General features: G+C 39.1%; 1 protein-coding gene across 1 annotated transcript in view; it reads left to right on the top strand.

Annotated features, from left to right (window-relative positions):
* The window catches only part of LOC102485198 (S-adenosyl-L-methionine-dependent tRNA 4-demethylwyosine synthase), a 169,297-nt gene that overhangs the window by 118,665 nt on the left and 32,275 nt on the right, over positions 1-18,357 (top strand). Inside the window, exon 14 of the mRNA XM_006155033.3 lies at positions 14,109-14,219. Within this exon, the coding sequence (XP_006155095.2) occupies positions 14,109-14,219 (111 nt within the window). The remainder of the gene's footprint in view (positions 1-14,108; positions 14,220-18,357) is intronic.

Genomic DNA, 18,357 nt, shown 5'->3' with positions numbered 1-18,357 from the left:
ACATGCCCTATAGCAAAAACCTCTCTTTAAAAAAAAGAAAAATAATCTAAATATTCCTGGACTACAGAGTTTTTGCATTTGAACATTTAATTCCAGAGGAATGGCGTCTTTACTGTAATAATTGGGACTTGCACACATGGATTGGTACAAGTAACATTTTTGGAAAACTAGATCTGCTGTAGGGTATATTACTGCTTATAGGGATGTATGGTTTTTGATTATTACTTTCAAATTTACTTTTCATGGTACTTTTGTGAAATGTGTTTGGCTATATTGAGATATCCTTCTCATACCCTGTCTTTGACATGCCTCTGGTCCAGCCGTTTCTATTTATTTGTATCTGCTCCAGGAATGATGGATACACTTTGGTGGCAGGAACAGAGATTTTTTTGCCAGTATCCTTGGACAGCCAAATTGATACGGTTGCTTTAAATGATCGAAATCTGTGTTAGCATCTAGTGTAGCTGATTTTCTACTTGCCAATTTTTATGGACTTTATTTACTATTCTGCAGATAACGTTCCTCTCCTGATCACCTTGTGGTAGTGATCTAAGATTTTTCAGATAGATTTCCCAAGTGGAAAATATACAGACTTTTCCTTATGACTTTGTAGTTGGACCTTTCTTCCTCTAAAAACCTATTTATTCTCTTTTAGCTATTCTTGTTTTTTTTCTTAGCTCTTTACATTCTCTCTGTCTTATTAAACCTGCTATCTTTGAATCTTCTCATTTCTTTGACCCTTTCTGTACATTCCCATGTTGCATATTTCTGTATTAATGGTTCTCTGGACATGGAGAACTGACCTGCTCAAAATGCCCATAGAAGACCCCCTACTAATTTCTCCAGACTTCCAAAGATGGGGAAACACTGCTCTGTATTACTCATTAGATTTTTCTGAGGTACAAATATATATTTTTTAATCTTTAGTGGGAATTTTATGTCTGCTATTGTACAGTGACTTTGCTTGTAATCCCTCCTTATCGCATCCCACTGCTGGTGCTCTTAGCCTCTTTTGTCTTTGCATCTTGCACTTCGCACTTCTCCGCTTTCTTATTCACCTCTCTCTCTCTCTTTTTTTTTTTTTTTGTGATTTCATCCTCCTCTTATTCCTTCACACAGGAAAGGAATTCTTTCACAATAGATGATATGAAAGATGAAAATTATTAGTCATCGGGAAAGTCAAAAAGTATTTTTCTATGTAAAAATGCACCGTGACTTTCCTGACGACCCCATAAATGGATAAAGCTGGTTAACCTTTCTGCTTCCTAAATTGCCAGGAGAGTATCACTCTCTTCTATTTTTTATTTTAAAAAAACTTCTAGAAGTTTATGACTGTTCAGATGCTGGCCAACCTGTGTCAAATTCCAGCTGATATGCATATTCTTTCAGATTTTGCTGAACCTAGGGCAAGTATTTCCTACTCTCTTTACCAAGTTTTTGGTCTTTTGAGCAGAAGAATTTGTTTAAGGAACTTAAGATCAGACACATCAAGAGGCTGTTAAGCTGATCCAGTTTCTTAAGAGTCATTGCTATTAAAAAGAGTGTGTTCTTTAAAATAGCACATTCACACAGTTTTTAAAAGTGTGTGTGCATGCAGGTACATTTTCTGATCCTACAATTAACATTGTATTTCCTTCTTTTTTTGGGGGGGGGGAGGTTTTCGCTATAGGGCGCATGCGCTCGCCAGACAGAGAGAGACATAGAGACAGAAAGCGAGAAATCACCCCCTAGAAGGGAGGGTCACACCGCAATCCCTTCTCCTCCATTCTCCTCTCGGGATCTTGGGCATGCACGCACACGCGCCCGGCATGAGTTCTAAGCCACCGGATCCGGGACACGAACCGCGGTCGACTACGTGGGAGTCCAGCGACATAGCTGTTATGCTAACTGCTGGTTCCCGATTGTATTTCCTTCTAAGCCCTTCATCTTCCATGCGTTTATATTTGTCATTAATACCATGTTTTATGTGCAATTTTGTTTTAAAAAGTCCAGTGTTATGGGCAGAATGTGGGTCAGTGGTTATACACTGGACCCATATGAGAAAGGTCTTAATTTTGTGTCCTGGGATCTCTAGGAACACTTTGGATATGTGCATCTGTGACATGAACTGAGGTGTACTGGGGAGTAGAGTGTCTATTGGAGGTGCCTATCTTTCTTCCTTTCTGTCTCTCTCTCAGTTTCTCTCATGGAAGAAGTAAATAAACTAAAAATTTCAACATTGTTGGGGCCAGCAGATGGCAAAATGGTTATGTCACTGGACTCATGTAGTTGACTGCAGTTCAAGGCCTGGCCCTGGTGGCTTCAAACTCAGGCTGGGTGTGTGCGTGTGTGCCCACGATCCCGAAAGGAGAATGGAGGGGAAGGGACTGTGGTGTGGCCATCTGCCCTGGGGGTTGATTTCTCTCTGTCTCTCTGCCAGTCAAGCGCACATGCCCTATAGCAAAAAATCTCTAAAAAAATTCCAACATTATAACATATAATTACCCCTGTTTTTTAAAATCTTTTTTTTGTGTGTGTGTGTGCATGTGTGGGAGTTTTTGTTCGTTTGTTTGCTATAGGGTGCATGCACTTGTGTGTAAGTGTGCAAGGGAGAGAGAAAGAAAGAAATCACCCCCCATGGGGGATGACTATGCTGCCATCCTTTCTCCTCCCCTTTTCTCTTGGCATTTTGGGCACACACGCACACATAGCTATTGCTTGGGATTGAACATCTTGAGAATTCATATTATCTCATTATTATAAATAAAGCTGAATGCGTATTGTTATTCATCAGTATTTGTCTACAATTTTTGTCATTTCTATAGCTAAAGAAATGCAGTTGCTGGATCAACAGATCTGAATATTTTTTGCAAGTTCTTTAATCATGTTGCCATGTTACTTCCCAGACTGTTTGTACTGAATTATACTCCCACTATCAATGAATAAGCCTGTCTTGCTAAACTCTAGGCAGCATTGATATTGCTATTTAAAAAAAAAAAAAATCTTCACCAATTTGATAAGCCGAAATGGTACCTCATTAGTGCTTCAATTTACATTTCTTTGATTACTAGTAAGTCAGTATCCATATTTTAGGAGACCATTTTATCTTGTTTTGACATAGCTTCAACTAAAGTTCTTCTTGAATTGCCACTGTCAAGACAAATCACTGAACTTGAGAGCTGTAGTCCTGGCATATAATAACCTCATCCAGAGTTCTGGAAGGTGCCTGAATAGAAGCAACCAAATTCTTACTCATAACTGTACATTTTAAATTCCTTATTATGGATTTTTTTAAATGCCATGAGAAGAGAGGATGATATAATAAATTCCTTCTAGCCATCATTTTAGCTTTGATAACTATCAGCATTCCAAGAGATGTTTCATTTATCTCTTTACTTTTGGATGTGGTGTAGGCATTGAAATATTTTAAATCCCATCAAAGACATAATATCATTCTGTCCAGGAATACTTCTGTATATAACACGTAAAGACTTTTTCAAATTTGAATGCTTCCTTCTAGCACTTTTCATTCTTTCTTTTTGTCGTAAGTATATACAGATTGTTTTTGTAAGCATGTAATGTATTTTACTTTTTAGGTTTTAGTGTCTTTGACATCTGATGACAATGTTGCATAAAACTTGTGGTAAATCCCACTTGGTAGTAATATATAATTTTTTAATGTGGTGATAGATTTGGTTTGATTATTTTTTGAGGATGTCTATATCTGAAGAGACATGTGTGCAGTGTATTTCTTGTGATGTCTTTGTCTGGTTTTGATATAAAGATAATGCTGCCTCCAAAATGGACTTATAAAGGATTTCCTTTTCTGAATTTTAGAAGAATTTGAAATCATTCCTCCTAAAATGTTTTGCAATGAAGCCATCTGTTCATGAGATTTTCTTTGTTGGAAGTTTTTTGGTTACTGTTCAGTCTCTTGATTTATTATATGTCTGTTCAGATTTTCCATTTCTTCTTGAGTCATTTTTGGCATTTGTGTTTCTAGAAATTTATTTATGGTAGGTTGTATTTTCTTTCTTTTCTTTTTTAAAATTTCTAGAGGGCACAGGTGCCCACTGGAGACTTCATCTATCTATCCATCCATCTATCTGTTCATCCATCCATCCATCCACACGTGCACACACACACCCATTAGGGAGCATATATATAATATATATTATATACACATATATACATATATATGAATGAGAGAGAAGGAAAGGGAGAAAGCACCCTCAATGGGTAATGGTCACACCACAATTCCCCCTCCTCCAGTTCTTCTTCTTTTTGGGATTTTGGACATGGACACACATTTGCCTAGTATGTTTTTCAAGCTGCTGAGTCCAGGGCTCAAACTGTGTAGTCATTCCTTTGGGATCAGCTGCCTTAACCGCTTGGCCACAGGCTGACCCAGTAAGTTGTATTTTCATTTTAGGTAGTACAAAATTAAAAGTTTCTCTTGATATTTCGTTTTTCACCAATGTGTCGTGTTAAAGTATATTGTTTGATTTCCAAGTGTGTTTGGAATTTCCCACTTGTCTTTGTGTTATTGATTTGTAGTTTATTTCCATTGTGCTATGAGTATAGACTTTGTATGCTTTATGTTCTTTTAAGCGTGTTAAAGTGTGTTTTATGGCCTGTAATGTGATCTGTCTTGGTGAATGTTCATGCGAATTTAAGAATATGTATTCTGAGGGCCAGCAGGTGGCGTAGTCGTTAAGGCACTGGACTCCCACATGATCAACTGCAGTTTGAGTCCTGGATCTAATGACTTGAAACTCATGCTGGGCATATGTGCACCTAAAACCCCAAGAGACTGGAAAGGAGGGACTTCTGCGTGACTGTCTCCCCTGAGGCGGTGATTTCTCGCTTTTTGTCTCTGTCTCTCCAGTGAGTGCATGCACCTTATAGCAAAAACCTCTCCAAAAAAAAAGAATTTATATTCTGCTTCTGGAAAAGTAGTCCATAAATGTCAATTATATCCAATTGATTAATGGTGTTCTTGTGTTTAACTGTGTCCTTACTGATTTTCTACCTGCTGGATCTATTTTTTTATAGATGGGTGTTGAAGTCTTCAATTTTACTGTTGATTCATTTATTTTTCCTTGCATTTCTATCAGCTTTCACCTTATATATTTTGGCACTGTGGTAGTTACCTACACATTAAGGATTGTGATGTCTTCTCGGAGTATTAACTCTTTTATCATTATGTAATTTTATCTCTGATAACTTTCCTGCTCTGATATTTGCTCTGTTAAAAAAGGGACTTGTGCTTTCTTTTGATCAGTGTTACCATTGTACTGTCTCTTTCTCCATCTGTTTTCTTTTGATTTTTATGTGTCCGTATTTAAAGTAGATTTCTTGTAGACAGCTTATAATTGAGTCCTTTTTTGTTTTTATAACTTCTCAGACAATCTGTCTTTTAGTTGGTATATTTAATCATTGGCATTTAAGATGATGATTGATTCTGGATTAATATCTACTATATTTGTTATTGTTGTCTACTTGTTGCTCTTATTCTTTATTCTCATTTTTTGTCTTTTACACTTTTTATGTCTTTTGCAGTTTTTATTGAGCATTTTATGTGATTTTTTTCTCTTATATCATTTATACTGCTTTTTAAGACTTATTTTAGCAGTTGCTCTAGAGTTTGCAGTGCACATTTACAACTAATCTAAGTCTACTTTCAAAAAACTATACAGGTAGTGCAAATACCTCATAGCGGCAAAATATTCTTAGTTCCTCCCTCTTGTCTCTTGTAGCATTGCTGTCATTATTTTGCTTATATATGAGCATACATATAAACATGTATCTATGTGTACATACATGTACATAATCAAGTATGTTGTTGCTATTACTGTTTTATACAAACTGTTATCTGTTAAGTCAATTAAGAATATGAAAGGTACATGTTTTTATTTTATCTTCACTTATTCATTCTCAGATGTTCTTTCTTTATATACATCCATGTTTCTGACTTCATCATTTTTTTTGGTAAGGGAGCTTAGCAGGCGATACAATCCTTCAATTTCTGTTTGTATGAGAAAGTGTCTCTTCTTTAGTTTTGTAGGATGTTTTCGTAGGGTACAGAATTCTAGATGATGATGTATTTCTCTCAGCGTTCCACTCATTCTTTGTTCGCATGGTTCCCAAGATGTTGGGTGTAATTCTTATTTTTGCTCCTCTATAAAGGTAAGGTGTTCTTTTCCTCTGGCTTGTTTCAGGATGATTTCTTCATCTTTGAATTTCCGAAGTTTGAATATGGTATACCTAGGTTTGGTTCTTTTAACATTTAGTCTTGTTAGTGTTCTCTGAGCGCCCTAGATATGTTGTTTGGTATCAGAATATCTAATATTGTGTCATTATTCATAAAAATATTGATTCTGTTCATCTTGTCTCTCTTCCTTTTATAATTTTCATTTCATCTTTTTAGTTTTCCTAGAGTTGCTGGGTATTCTCTTGTATACTTCAGTCTTTTTTCTCGTTGCTTATCAGTTTGGAAGGTTCTGTTGAGATAACTTCACACTCAGGAGAGTCTTTCCTCAGCTTTGGCTACTTTACTAATGAGTATGTCAAAAGCATTCTTCACTTTTGGTCATTTTTTTTCCCTTCCTTTTTTCCTTCTAGAGGGTACATACACTCACTGGAGCGAGAGAAAAAGAGCGAGCGAGAGGGAGAGAGAGAGAGAATGAACGTTTCATGGGTAATCCCTTGTCCATTTTTTCCCCTCTCTTTGGGATTTTGAGCATATAGGCACATGTGTCCAAGTGTTTTGCAAGCTGCCAGGTCCGAGACTCAAACCATGCTGCTGACCATGTAAGATCCGGCTACCTCAACCACCATGCCGCAGGCTGGCTCCTGTTACAGTGTTTTTGAAATGTAGCATTTCTTTTTATTTTTTGATTATTTCTTAGAATTTTGCTCTCTCAGCTTATAGTAGCCATTTTTCTTTTAAAATATTTTCTACTTTTTTTTTAAAACTCCTAGCATGTTGATCATAGCTTTAAAAATGTACTGGTCTAGGAGCCAGCAGATGGTGTGGTAGTTAAGGCGTGTATTCCATGTGACTGACTGCAGTTCAAGTCCTAGATTAGGTGACTTGAAAATCATACTGGGCACGTGTGCATTCTAGCTCAAAATCCCTAGAGGAGGAGAAGGGATTGTGGCATGGTCATCCCCACTGGGTGGGTGACTTCTCACTTTCTCCCTCTTGTCTGTTTCTGTGCCTCTCCAGCCAGTGCACATACCCTCTGTCAAAAACCTAAAGAAGAAAAAAACAAAACAAAACAAAAAAACAAACAAAAAAAACAAAAAAAAAACCTAAAGAAGAAAAAATACCTGTTCTAGTATTTCCAACTTCCTGCTGTATCGGACTTTGGTTCTGATACATGTTCAGTCTTTTCAAACTGTGTGTTTTAGTATGCCTTTGTGTGTGTGTGTGTGTGTGTGTGTGTGTGTGTGTGTGTGTTTAATGAGAGAAAGAGTGCATGTGCATGAAAGACAGAAAAAGATAGGTATTTTTGATGGGGTCTTGCCATGTTGCCATACGCCTGGCCCGGCCTCTCAGTTCACTTAAGACCAGGGGTGTAGATCTAAATAGATATATTTAGGTTGAGTCAGGAACCAAGCCTGAGTTTCCCCTGCAGCCTCAAGCCTTCCAATGTTTTGTTGGAAGAATACTTGATAAACTGGTAGAAAAGAACTGCAGCAGCAAATGAGCTTTTCATTATTGTAGGGTTAATGTGTGGGAGAGGCCTCAAAATTAGTTTCAATCTTTTGTAGAGTTAGACTCCTGAACTGTGAGCTTCATGAGTGCTTCTCAGCTCCTCTCCATGTGCCCAACTCCTCATGTGGGACAGGCTGGCTAGAGGAGGTTGGAGTTGGCCGACTGTGCGATTAGAGTCTCAGATCTGATGGCTTGAGAAACACATGGGGTGTGTGAGTGTGTGTGTCCAAAATTCCGAGAGGAGAAATGAGAGAAGGGACTGTGGCTTGGCTGCCTCCCCCAGGGGATACTTTCTCTCTCTTTTTCTTTCTGTTACTCTCTGGGGAGTGCATGTGCCCTATGACAAAGTGGGGGGGAAAAAAAAGACACAAGAAGCACTAATCATGACAGAAAAGAATGCTATAATGGAATGTACTATACTGATTATCCGCACTTTATGGTAGAGATCAAAATATTGAAGGGCATAAAAGCAGTGAAAATAGGGATGCTGAAGACAGTGTGGAACAGGGCAGGAGAAGGGAAGAGTATAGAGGATAGCAAGAGAATAAATGGAGAGGCATGACATTAATGGGATACAGAAATGGTTTATTACCTGTTGATGGTAACATGTAGTATTCTCAACTGGATGGTCTGAGAAGTATTTCATGTTGGGTAAATTCTTTTTGCAAGCAAAATGATATGTAGTGATTGGATGTTTAAAAAATAATGAGAATAAAAAATAATAATAATCTGGAAAAAATGATGAAACTCTATTTGATGATAATGATGTGGGTAGTAATGTCTTTGTCTTGACTGAAATGCATGGTATTCCTTCTGGAAAAAAAATTGTAATACACTGTAAAGATACATGTGAATCAATGTAATATAAACAAGATTATGATAATTATAAAATTTTAAAATAGAGAAAAAAATGGAATGTACTAGGGGCCAGCAGCAGGTGGTGTAGTCGTTACTGCACTAGACTCCCACATGGCTGACCTCAGTTCAAGCTGTGAACCTGGCAGCTTGAAAATCATTCCAGGCATGTGTTCCTGCACGCCCAAAATCCCAGGAGGAGAATGGAGAAGAAGGGATTGGAGTGTGGCCATTTTTGTAGGGTGATTTCTCACTTTCCCTCTCACCGTCTCTCTCTGGCTGCCGGGACCTGCTCAGCTAAACATGTTTTTCTGAGTGGAGAAGGCTGTGGATCAGAAATAAACCTAACAACAAACACACAAAGACACACACAAATATAGAAAAGTGAGGAGGGTCTGGTGGGCCCAACTTATCTGATAGAGAAGTTGTGACCAGGAACCTGCCTCAGGTTTATTCTTTTAAAAGGCAGAAAATGGGGGAAGAGGAAATAGAATGCAAAGCCAGTTGCTTTAGGATGTAAGTTGTCTGAAGATGCAAAAGGAACTGGCACCATGTTATTTCTCTCATCTTTTTGGGGCAAAATCTGATAAACATGTGGCTTCCTTTAGCCTCTGCTGCCCTACAGTATTGGATATCAGGTATCAGGTATCTACAGCAACAGGAAGATAACCAGCAACAGGCAGATAGCGTTTTCATATGCAAATGCTCTCATAGCCATTGCTAATGAAACGCACAGAAGACTTTCTGTATGCATCTTAAGGTCACCATGTTTTCTCAGATTGGCCACTCTCCACAGTCAACTGTATAATCCACGCCATATGGCAATAGAAATGTTACTTGGAGCCAGCAGGTGACATGGTGGTTAAGGAGGCTGGACTCCCACATGGCTGACTGCGGTTTGAGCCTTGGATTGGTGGCTCACTTTCTCACTTTCTTTCTCTCTCACTCTGTCCTTCTCTGGTCAAATTAAACTAACTACATAAAGTTAAATAAAATAATTCTTAAAAAAAATGTAAAAAGATAGAAATTTAACAAACTATGTTAAAATAGTATAAATGAATCTTACAAACATTGAATATATTGAAAAAAATCAAGACATAAAAGAACGCATGTCACAGTAGCATTTTATATAATCTCCTTAAATAGGTAAAACTAAACTCTTGTGTTAAAAGAGATAACAGAATTTTTTCATGATAGCCACTACATGGGAACAATCTAAATGCCTACCAATAGGGAATTGTTTTATATTCATGCATTGAAGTACTAGATAACAAAGAAAATGAACATACTTCAACATGCAGCAACACAGATGACTTTTATAAACACGGTGTCAAGTAATAAAAGCCATACACAAAATAGTATATGATTCCATTTTTATAAATTTCAAACATAGGCTGAAAACTAAACTATGAAGTCAAGATATTAGTTATCTTTAGGGTGAAGGAAGTGGATAGTGACTGGGAGGAAAAGTAGGGGGGTCTGAGTGCTAGGTATTTTCTGATAATCCTTTGAATAATACGTTCATGTTTTGTTTTCATTTTTCTCTTCATGTTTTTTATCTTCCAGTTTAAAAAGGTTTAGTAAAGTGAGAGAGAGCCTATTCTAAAATTCCCACTACCTGGGTTTGTATCCCAGCTTGCTGCTTTCCAGCTGTGCGACTTTGGGCAATTTACCTGACAGCTCTTGGCCTCAGTTTTGTATCTGTAAAGATAATTGTTAGGGCCAGCAGGTGGCGTGGTAGTTAAGGTGCTGGACTCCCGCATGGCCAACTAGATCTGGCAGTTTGTCTTCTCACTCTCCCTCCCTTTCTCTGTCTCTCTGTGGTCAAATTGAAAAAAATAATAACTTATAAATAAATTAAATAAAAGAATTCTAAAAAAAAACTATAAAAGAGATAATTATCAAATCTATTTCTCTTTTTTTTTTTTGGAGAGGTTTTTGCTATAGGGTGCGTGCGCTCGCCAGACAGAGAGAGACATAGAGACAGAAAGTGAGAAATCACCCCCAGAGGGGATGGCCACGCCGCAATCCCTTCTCCTTCATTCTCCTCTCAGGATCTTGGGCACGCACGCACACGCACCCGGCGTGAGATTTAAGCTACCGGGTCTGAGACGCAAACCGCAGTCGACTACGTGGGAGTCCAGTGACATAGCCATTACGCTAACTGCTGGTTCCCATCAAATCTATTTTGTAAGATTTGTTGTAAAGACCACACAAATGTTAGAATCTTTGCTAAGATACAAAGCATTTTGTAGCAACAGCTGGCACGTAGTAAGTGCTGACTAATTCCTTATTCTCCCTATTGTTTCTATTATTGGTATCCTTGCTGGTTTATTTGTTCAAAGGAATTATAAACTCCCACTTGAATTGCATCTTATTTATGATTTAGCTTTCCTTTCCATGTAGGTGAGTATTTCTGTACGTCTCTCAGGAGAATTTGTTTTAGTCACACTCCTTCATGTTTCATAAGTTAATCACTGAGTCTCTTAGAGATGTATTGGGTCACTGGAAAAGGTGTGACACATTTTTGTGTAGAAAAACATAGGAGAATGTGTCATGATGTTTCTGATGACCTAATATTTTATAATTGTAAGTAGAATATTCTTGAGCCAGCCGATGGCGTGGTGGTTAAGGTACCTAGATCCCATGTGGCTGACTGCACTGTTTGAGTTCTGGACCTGGCAGCTTTAAAAACATGCCAGGTGAGTGTGTGTGAGTGCCCAAAATTCTGAGAAGAGAGTGAAGGAGAGGGTTATGTGGTGTGGGTGAGCACATGTGCCCTGTAGCAAGTTTGAAAAAAAAAAAAAAAAGGAAAAAAAAAAGCAAAGAATAATCTTTATCTTATATTTTGTAATTGGTCATTGATGGCATATCATAGCTAATTCTTCGTATGATTTAACTGGTGCCAGGCTTGGATCTAAGTGTTATTTTGATTAACACTTTTTATCCTGTGTACAATTCCTATTTTATATAGGGAGGAACTGAGAACAGATAGGTATGTGGTCTGGGATTTAGTCTGGCCGTAGAGTCCAAATTTAACTCACCAACTATTGATTTTCATATAACTGGACAATTTTTCTAATCTGATTTTTTAGTTGATTCTCTTAGGTTTCCAAGAAGCCAGTTATATTATTTGCAACTAATTTTTTTAATACTCTTCAGTAATTCCCATACTGGCTTTAGTGTTTTGGTTATAGCTTTCAAGAAAGGTTTTAAAAATAAGAACGGCCATTCTTCTGGTAGTCTGACTAAAGGGAAATTGCTCTGCCTTTTTTTTTTTTTGAGAGGTTTTTGCCATAGGGCGCGTGCGCTCGCCAGACAGACAGAGAGAGACAGAGAGACAGAAAGCGAGAAATCACCCCCCCAGGGGGGATGGCCACGCCGCAATCCCTTCTCCTCCATTCTCCTCTCGGGATCTTGGGCACGCGCGCACACGCACCCAGCATGAGTTTTAAGCCACTGGGTCCGGGACGCGAACAGCAGTCGACTACATTGGAGTCCAGCGACATAGCCATGACGCTAACTGCTGGTACTTCCTCTGCCTTTTTAAGCCACTAAGAATGACATTGACTTCTTACATTAAAGTTGTGTTTAATTTTCAAATTTACCAAGTGGTTTTTGATTTGTTCAGTCTCTTTCGTTTTAAAATCAGTGATGACCTTCAATGATGACAGGCGTCTTTGAATCTCTGTGAACATGATCACATAGTTTTTCTGGGTTGAACTATTAGTATGACAAATAGTATTACTCGTGTATCACTTCATATTGAGTCATGTGTGCATTCCTCGAATTTTTAACACAGTGCTAAATTTTATTTTCTAAAATTTCTATCAGATCTTTGCATATATAAGTGAGATTGCTCTGCAGCTTTTCACTATTTTTGCTAGGCTTTGGCATTGGAAGAATTCTAGCTCTGTAAAGGGAATCTGGAAGATTTCTTTCTTTTCTTGCATTATATTCTGCATTTTTAAAAGAACTCTTGAAACAGTTAATATGCTTGGAAAACACCATTTTATGGTGTGGCTGTCTAATGCTCTTTGTTAAAGATCTCTTGGCTTTCTTTATTAAAGATCTTAAGTGTTTCTTTTTTCCTTGATCATGGAAACTTTCTAACAGACAAAAGTGAAGAAGTTGATATCACTTTATTTCTCTCTTAAGTATTTTGAGTCTTGCTACTTGGGCTGTGGTTTGACATCTGGTAGCATGGGTATCACCTGGAAGCTTGCTACAGATGTGTGTGCACATAACCATGTACGTCCTACCACGTTTGCCATGTTCCCTTAGTTACGGGCAAGTCACAGGTTCTGCTCCCACTCAAGGGGGATCTCACTTTAGGTTTTTTTTTTTTTTTTGAGAGGTTTTCACTATAGGGCGCGTGCACTCGCCAGACAGACAGAGACAGACAGAGAGACAGAAAGCAAGAAATCACCCCCCAGGGGGGGTGGTCACGCCGCAATCCTTTCTCCTCTATTCTCCTCTCAGGATCCTGGGCATGCACGCACATGTGTCCGGCGTGAGTTTAAGCTACCTGGTCCGGGACTTGAACCACAGTCGACTATGTGGGAGGCCAGCGACATAGCCATTATGCTAACTGCTGGTCCCTCACTTTAGGTTTTAAGCTATTATTAATAATGTTGTTTTGGAATTTTTTAAAGAAAGTCTTTGAATGTTTGATCATTGTTTTGAGTTCTAGAAAAGAGCTACAAAGTCAAGGGTATTTTTTAAAGACTTTAATGATGATTATGTAATGATGTTTTAGAAAGCCAGTACCTCTTTTGAGTATACGTTAAACAAATGGTAACATCGCCAGTCCATAAATGTGTCTTTTTTATTAAGAAATGCCAAGAGATCATTAAATTATGAGAAAGCAGGAAAGAGGATATGCATAAACATTTCTTGTCATTAAAAACTTACCTGAGGGACCAGCAGTTAGTGTAATGGCTATGTCACTGAACTCTCATGTAGTCGACTGCGGGTCGAGTGCCGGACCCGGTAGCTTAAACTCATGCCGGGCGCGTGTGCATGTGTGCCCAAGATCCCGAGAGGAGAATGGAGGAGAAGGGATTGTGGCGTGGCCATCCCCCCTGGGGAGTGATTTCTCGCTTTCTGTCTCTGTCTCTCTGTCTTTCTGGCGAGTACACACACACCCTGTAGCAAAAACCTCTCCAAAAAAATAAAAAAGAAAAAAAGCTTACCTGAAAGCCTGAAAGTTATTTGAATTCATTTTCTATCTATTTGGTAATTTTATTCTTACTGTATCTAATTCAGTGTATATATTTTGAGAAAATTTTTGCATACCTAACATAATATTACCTCTTGTGAGGGGGAGAGTAAAGAAATACGCCAGTGTCTATGTCTTCGAACGGGCAATTAGAAGCTAATCACATCTTTTACATTTTTTTCATCATTCTACAAGATAGAATTTCAGTTTGCACAGTTCCTGCTGGGTTTCACCTGACCTGGGTTCTCTATGGTTTGAAAAGATTAAGAATCCCCCTAAGAGGTGACTTTAACCAAGATGAAAACAAAGTTGACTTTTCCTTCATTTTAGCAACAGCGCACTGTCTATAGGCTGACCCTTGTGAAGGCGTGGAATGTAGATGAACTGCAGGCCTATGCGGAGCTCGTGTGCCTGGGGAACCCCGACTTCATAGAAGTGAAGGTAAGCCCCTGCTGGCTGACGGCAGGCCCCTCTCACTCTGATGCTTTGTTGACCGTAGTGGAGTTAAATCTTTTCAAACTCTAAAAGAGGCTCGGTATTTTATTTGTTGATTCATTTAGTAATGTTAAGCATCTGAACCTGTTCTAGGCATGGGGATAATAGCAGTGAAGAAGACCAGGCCCTTGGCTTTATAGAGCTTATTTGTTAGTGGGAGATATACAACACGAAATGAGTAATTAAAAACTACACAGTGGTATTTACATATCAAGAAGAAAATAATGTTGTAGTTGGTTCGCTGTTTTTTTTTTTTTTTTCCCCACAGGCATGTGTACTTGCCAGAGACAGATGGAGGGAAAGTGAGATGGCCACACTGCAATCCTTTCTCCTCTATTCCCTTGGGATTTGGGGCATGCACATGCACCTGGCATGATTTTCCAGCCCCTGGGTCCAGGACTTGAACTGTGGCTGGCCATGTGGGAGTCCAGCACCTTAACCACTATGCCACCTGCTGGCCTCTGTAGTTGGTTGACTTTTCTTTCTTATTTAGAGAGACTTTTGCTAGAGGGCACGTGCGCTTACCAGAGAGACAGAGAAAAACAGAGGGACAGAAAGTGAGAAATCCGCAATTCCTTCTCCTTCAGTCTCCTCTTGGGATTTTGGGCACGCACACACACGTGCCAGGTGTGTCCTGGACTTTAACCACAGTCGACTATGTGGGAGTCCAGTGACATAACCATTATGTCAACTGCTGGTACTGTTGGTTGGCTTTCAATTAAGTTTTTATTGTAGGACATTTCAAACATTTACAGAGGTAGAGACTGATCTAATGAATCCCCATTCCTTCATCACTCATCTTCAGAAAATTATCAATTCATGATTAGTCTTGTTTCAGTTACAGATTGCATCACTTTATGCTAGGAATACATTCTAAGAAACGTGTCGTTGGGCAATTTTACCCTCGTGAGAATATCACAGAGTGTCTTACGCAAATCTAGATTGTGGTATAGCCTGTTGCTCCTAGGCCGCAAGCCTATATAGCACATTACTATAGGTGGTTGTAATATATAGTGAATATTTATATATATAAACATATCTGAACATAGAACAGGTACAGTTAATTATAAAAGATTTTTTAAAAAGGTACATGTATATAGGGTACTTACCATGAAAGGAACTCGCAGGACTGGAATGTGCTCTGAGTGAGCCAGTTAGCGAGTGGTGAGCGAAGGTGAAGGCCGAGGACATTGCTATACACGCTTGCTATAGGCTTTGTCAACACTGTATACTTAGGCTACACTAAATGTTTTTCTTTTATTTTTGGTAAGTTTTTTTTTTTTTTTTTTTTTTTTTTCCATAGGGCATGTGTACTCACTAGAGAGAGACGGTGAGAGGGAAAAAGAAATTAGTCCCCCAAGGAGGATGGCCACACTGCAATCCCTTTTCCTCCATTCTCCTCCTGGGATTTGGCCATGTATACACACACACAGACGGCCTCAGCGTGATTTTCTTTCTCCTTTTTTTTTTTCCCATAGGTTTTTGCCATGAAATGTGTGTACTCACCAGAGAAAAGGGAGATGGAAATTGAGAAATCACCCCCCAGGTGGAATGGTCACGTTGCAGCCCCTTCTCTTTCCTTCTCCTCTTGGGATTTGGGCACGTACACACATACTCCTGCATCATTTTTCAAGCCACCAGGTCTGCAACTCAAACCACGGTTGCCAAAGTGGAAGTCCAGTGCCTTTAACTACCCATAGTCCAGGCTGCCCTAAATTTATAGTTTCTTTCTTAATTAATAAATCAACTTTAGGCCAGCAGGTGGCGCAGTGGTTGGAGCACTAGACTCCCATATGACCAGTTGCAGTTCAAGTCCCAGACCTGGCAGCTTGCTTTCTCACTTTCTTGCTCCATCTTACTCCTCTCTCTGATGAACGCAGGTGCCCTATAGCAAGTGAAAAAATAAGAATAATGATAAATAAAAATTAACTTTAGCCTATTGTAATTTTTTACTTAAAAATCTTTTTTTTGTTTTTCTTTTTGGCTTTTTGGCTCTGTTGTAACAACAGCCAGGGGCATGATGGTTAAGGCAGCTATGTCCCACATGACTGACTGTGTGGTTTGAAAAACATGCGGAGCTTGTGTATATGTGTGTGCGCGTGTGCCCAAAACCCTGAAAGGAGAATGGAGGGGTGTGGTCGTCCCCTGGAGCTGCTTTGTTACTCTCTTTGTGTTTCTTTCTCTCTCTAGCTAGTGTACATGCCCTATAGCAAAATTACACCCCCCAAATAAACTAGCAGATCGCACAGCCATACAAAAATATTTTTTACTTTGTATGCTTATCTTTTTTCCTATTTAAAAAAAATAATTATTGTTTTTTCAATTTGATGAGAGAGAGAGAGAGAGAGAGAGAGAGAGAGAGAGAGAAAGAGAGAGAGAGAGAGAAAGAGAGAGAGAGAGAGAAAGGGAAGATGGGAAAGCAAGCCACCAGGTCTAGGACATGAACCATGGTTGGCCATGTGGGAGTCCAGCGCCTTAACTCGCCATGCCACCTGCTGGCCCTGCTTTTTTCTATTTTCAAAATGATGTATTTATAACTTTTTAGTTAAAAGCTAAGATACAAACACACACAGTCGCCTAGACACACACAGATCAGAATCATCACTGTCACTGCCTTCCACTTTCATTTCGTGTCCTACTGGAAGGCATTCAGGGGCAGTAGCCCTCATGGGACTGTCATCCCGTATGATAACAATGCCTTCTTCTGGAATACTCCTGAAGGATGTGTGCTTTTATGCGGTTGGCAGTGCAGCAGGTTTGTTTCTACCAGCATCACCACAAAACCGTGAATGTTTTGCTTTACAGTGTAGAATAGCGACAACAGCACCAGGTGATAGGAGATTTTTAGCTCCAGTGTAATTTTATGGGGTCACCATTGCGGTTTGTTGTTGACTAAAATATCATTATGTAGTGCATGACTGTATATCCCTACCCACTTTCTTTCTTTCTGTCTTTCCTTTTTTAAGAATTATTTTATTTAACTTTATTTATTTAAATTTGACCCAGGAGGGACAGAGTGAGGGGGGCAGGCAGAGGGAAAAAAAAGAAAGCAAGCCGCCAGGTCTGGGACTTGAACTGTGGTCAGCCATGTGGAAGTCCAGCGCCCATAACCACCATGCCACCTGCTGACCTCATCCCTACCCACTTTCTTTGCTCTTGCTCCACATTACTTTGAAGTGAACCTTCCAGCATTATGTCATTCACCCGTAACTGTTCCAGTACATGTCCCTAAAAGACACAGACTGTTTTAAAACACCATAAAGCGTAGCAGAGTTATACCTAAATAATTTCATCTAAAACATTTGAATTATTAGAACATAGAAGTTTCAAAGTTTAAATTATTTCTATTTATTTATTTATTTATTTTCGGGGGGAGAGATTTTTGTTATAGGGTGTGGGCACTCGCCAGAAAGACAGAGACAGAGAGACAGAAAGCAAGAAATCACCCCCTGGGGGGATGGCCACGTTGCAATCCCTTCTCCTCTATTCTCCTTTTAGGATCCTGGACACTCACTCACCCGTACCCAGAGTGAGTTTAAGCCACCGGGTCTGGGACTCGGACTGCAGTCAACCACATGGGAGTCCAGCTACATAGTCATTACTCCAACTGCTGGTCCCTATTTCTTTCTATTTAAACAGTATTTTTGAATTAGGTACCAAATAAGGGCTGTGTATTATAATTGGATTATTTCTCTTAAATTTCTTTTAGTTTATCAGTTCCTTTTCCAAATATTCCCCCCTCTTAAAATAGTAAGAAGCAATCTAATGTGTAAAGACTTGGGGTAAGAATACTCTGAGGCAGATGGTGTAGCTAGTGCACAGAGGTCCTATGTGATCCTAGTGAAGCAGATGAGGGTGGCAGTGATAGAAGATGAATTAAAGAAGTGGGCTGCAGGCAGATCTTTTTTTTTTAAGTTCATTTCTTTCATGAGAGGGAGAGAGAGACTGAGAGATAGAGAGGCAGAGAGACAAACACCTTCAATAGGTCTTACGCTGCCTTTTTATGCCAGCCTTCCCAGCTAGTGTGTTTCATGTGCTTATCTGGAGCAGAGAAGAGAAAGCGGGTAGAGATATATAGTCATAC

This window comes from Tupaia chinensis, unplaced genomic scaffold (assembly GCF_000334495.1).
Source record: "Tupaia chinensis unplaced genomic scaffold, TupChi_1.0 Scaffold000429_1, whole genome shotgun sequence".
Taxonomy (NCBI): domain Eukaryota; kingdom Metazoa; phylum Chordata; class Mammalia; order Scandentia; family Tupaiidae; genus Tupaia; species Tupaia belangeri.
This window is presented reverse-complemented; position numbering and strand designations above follow the sequence as displayed.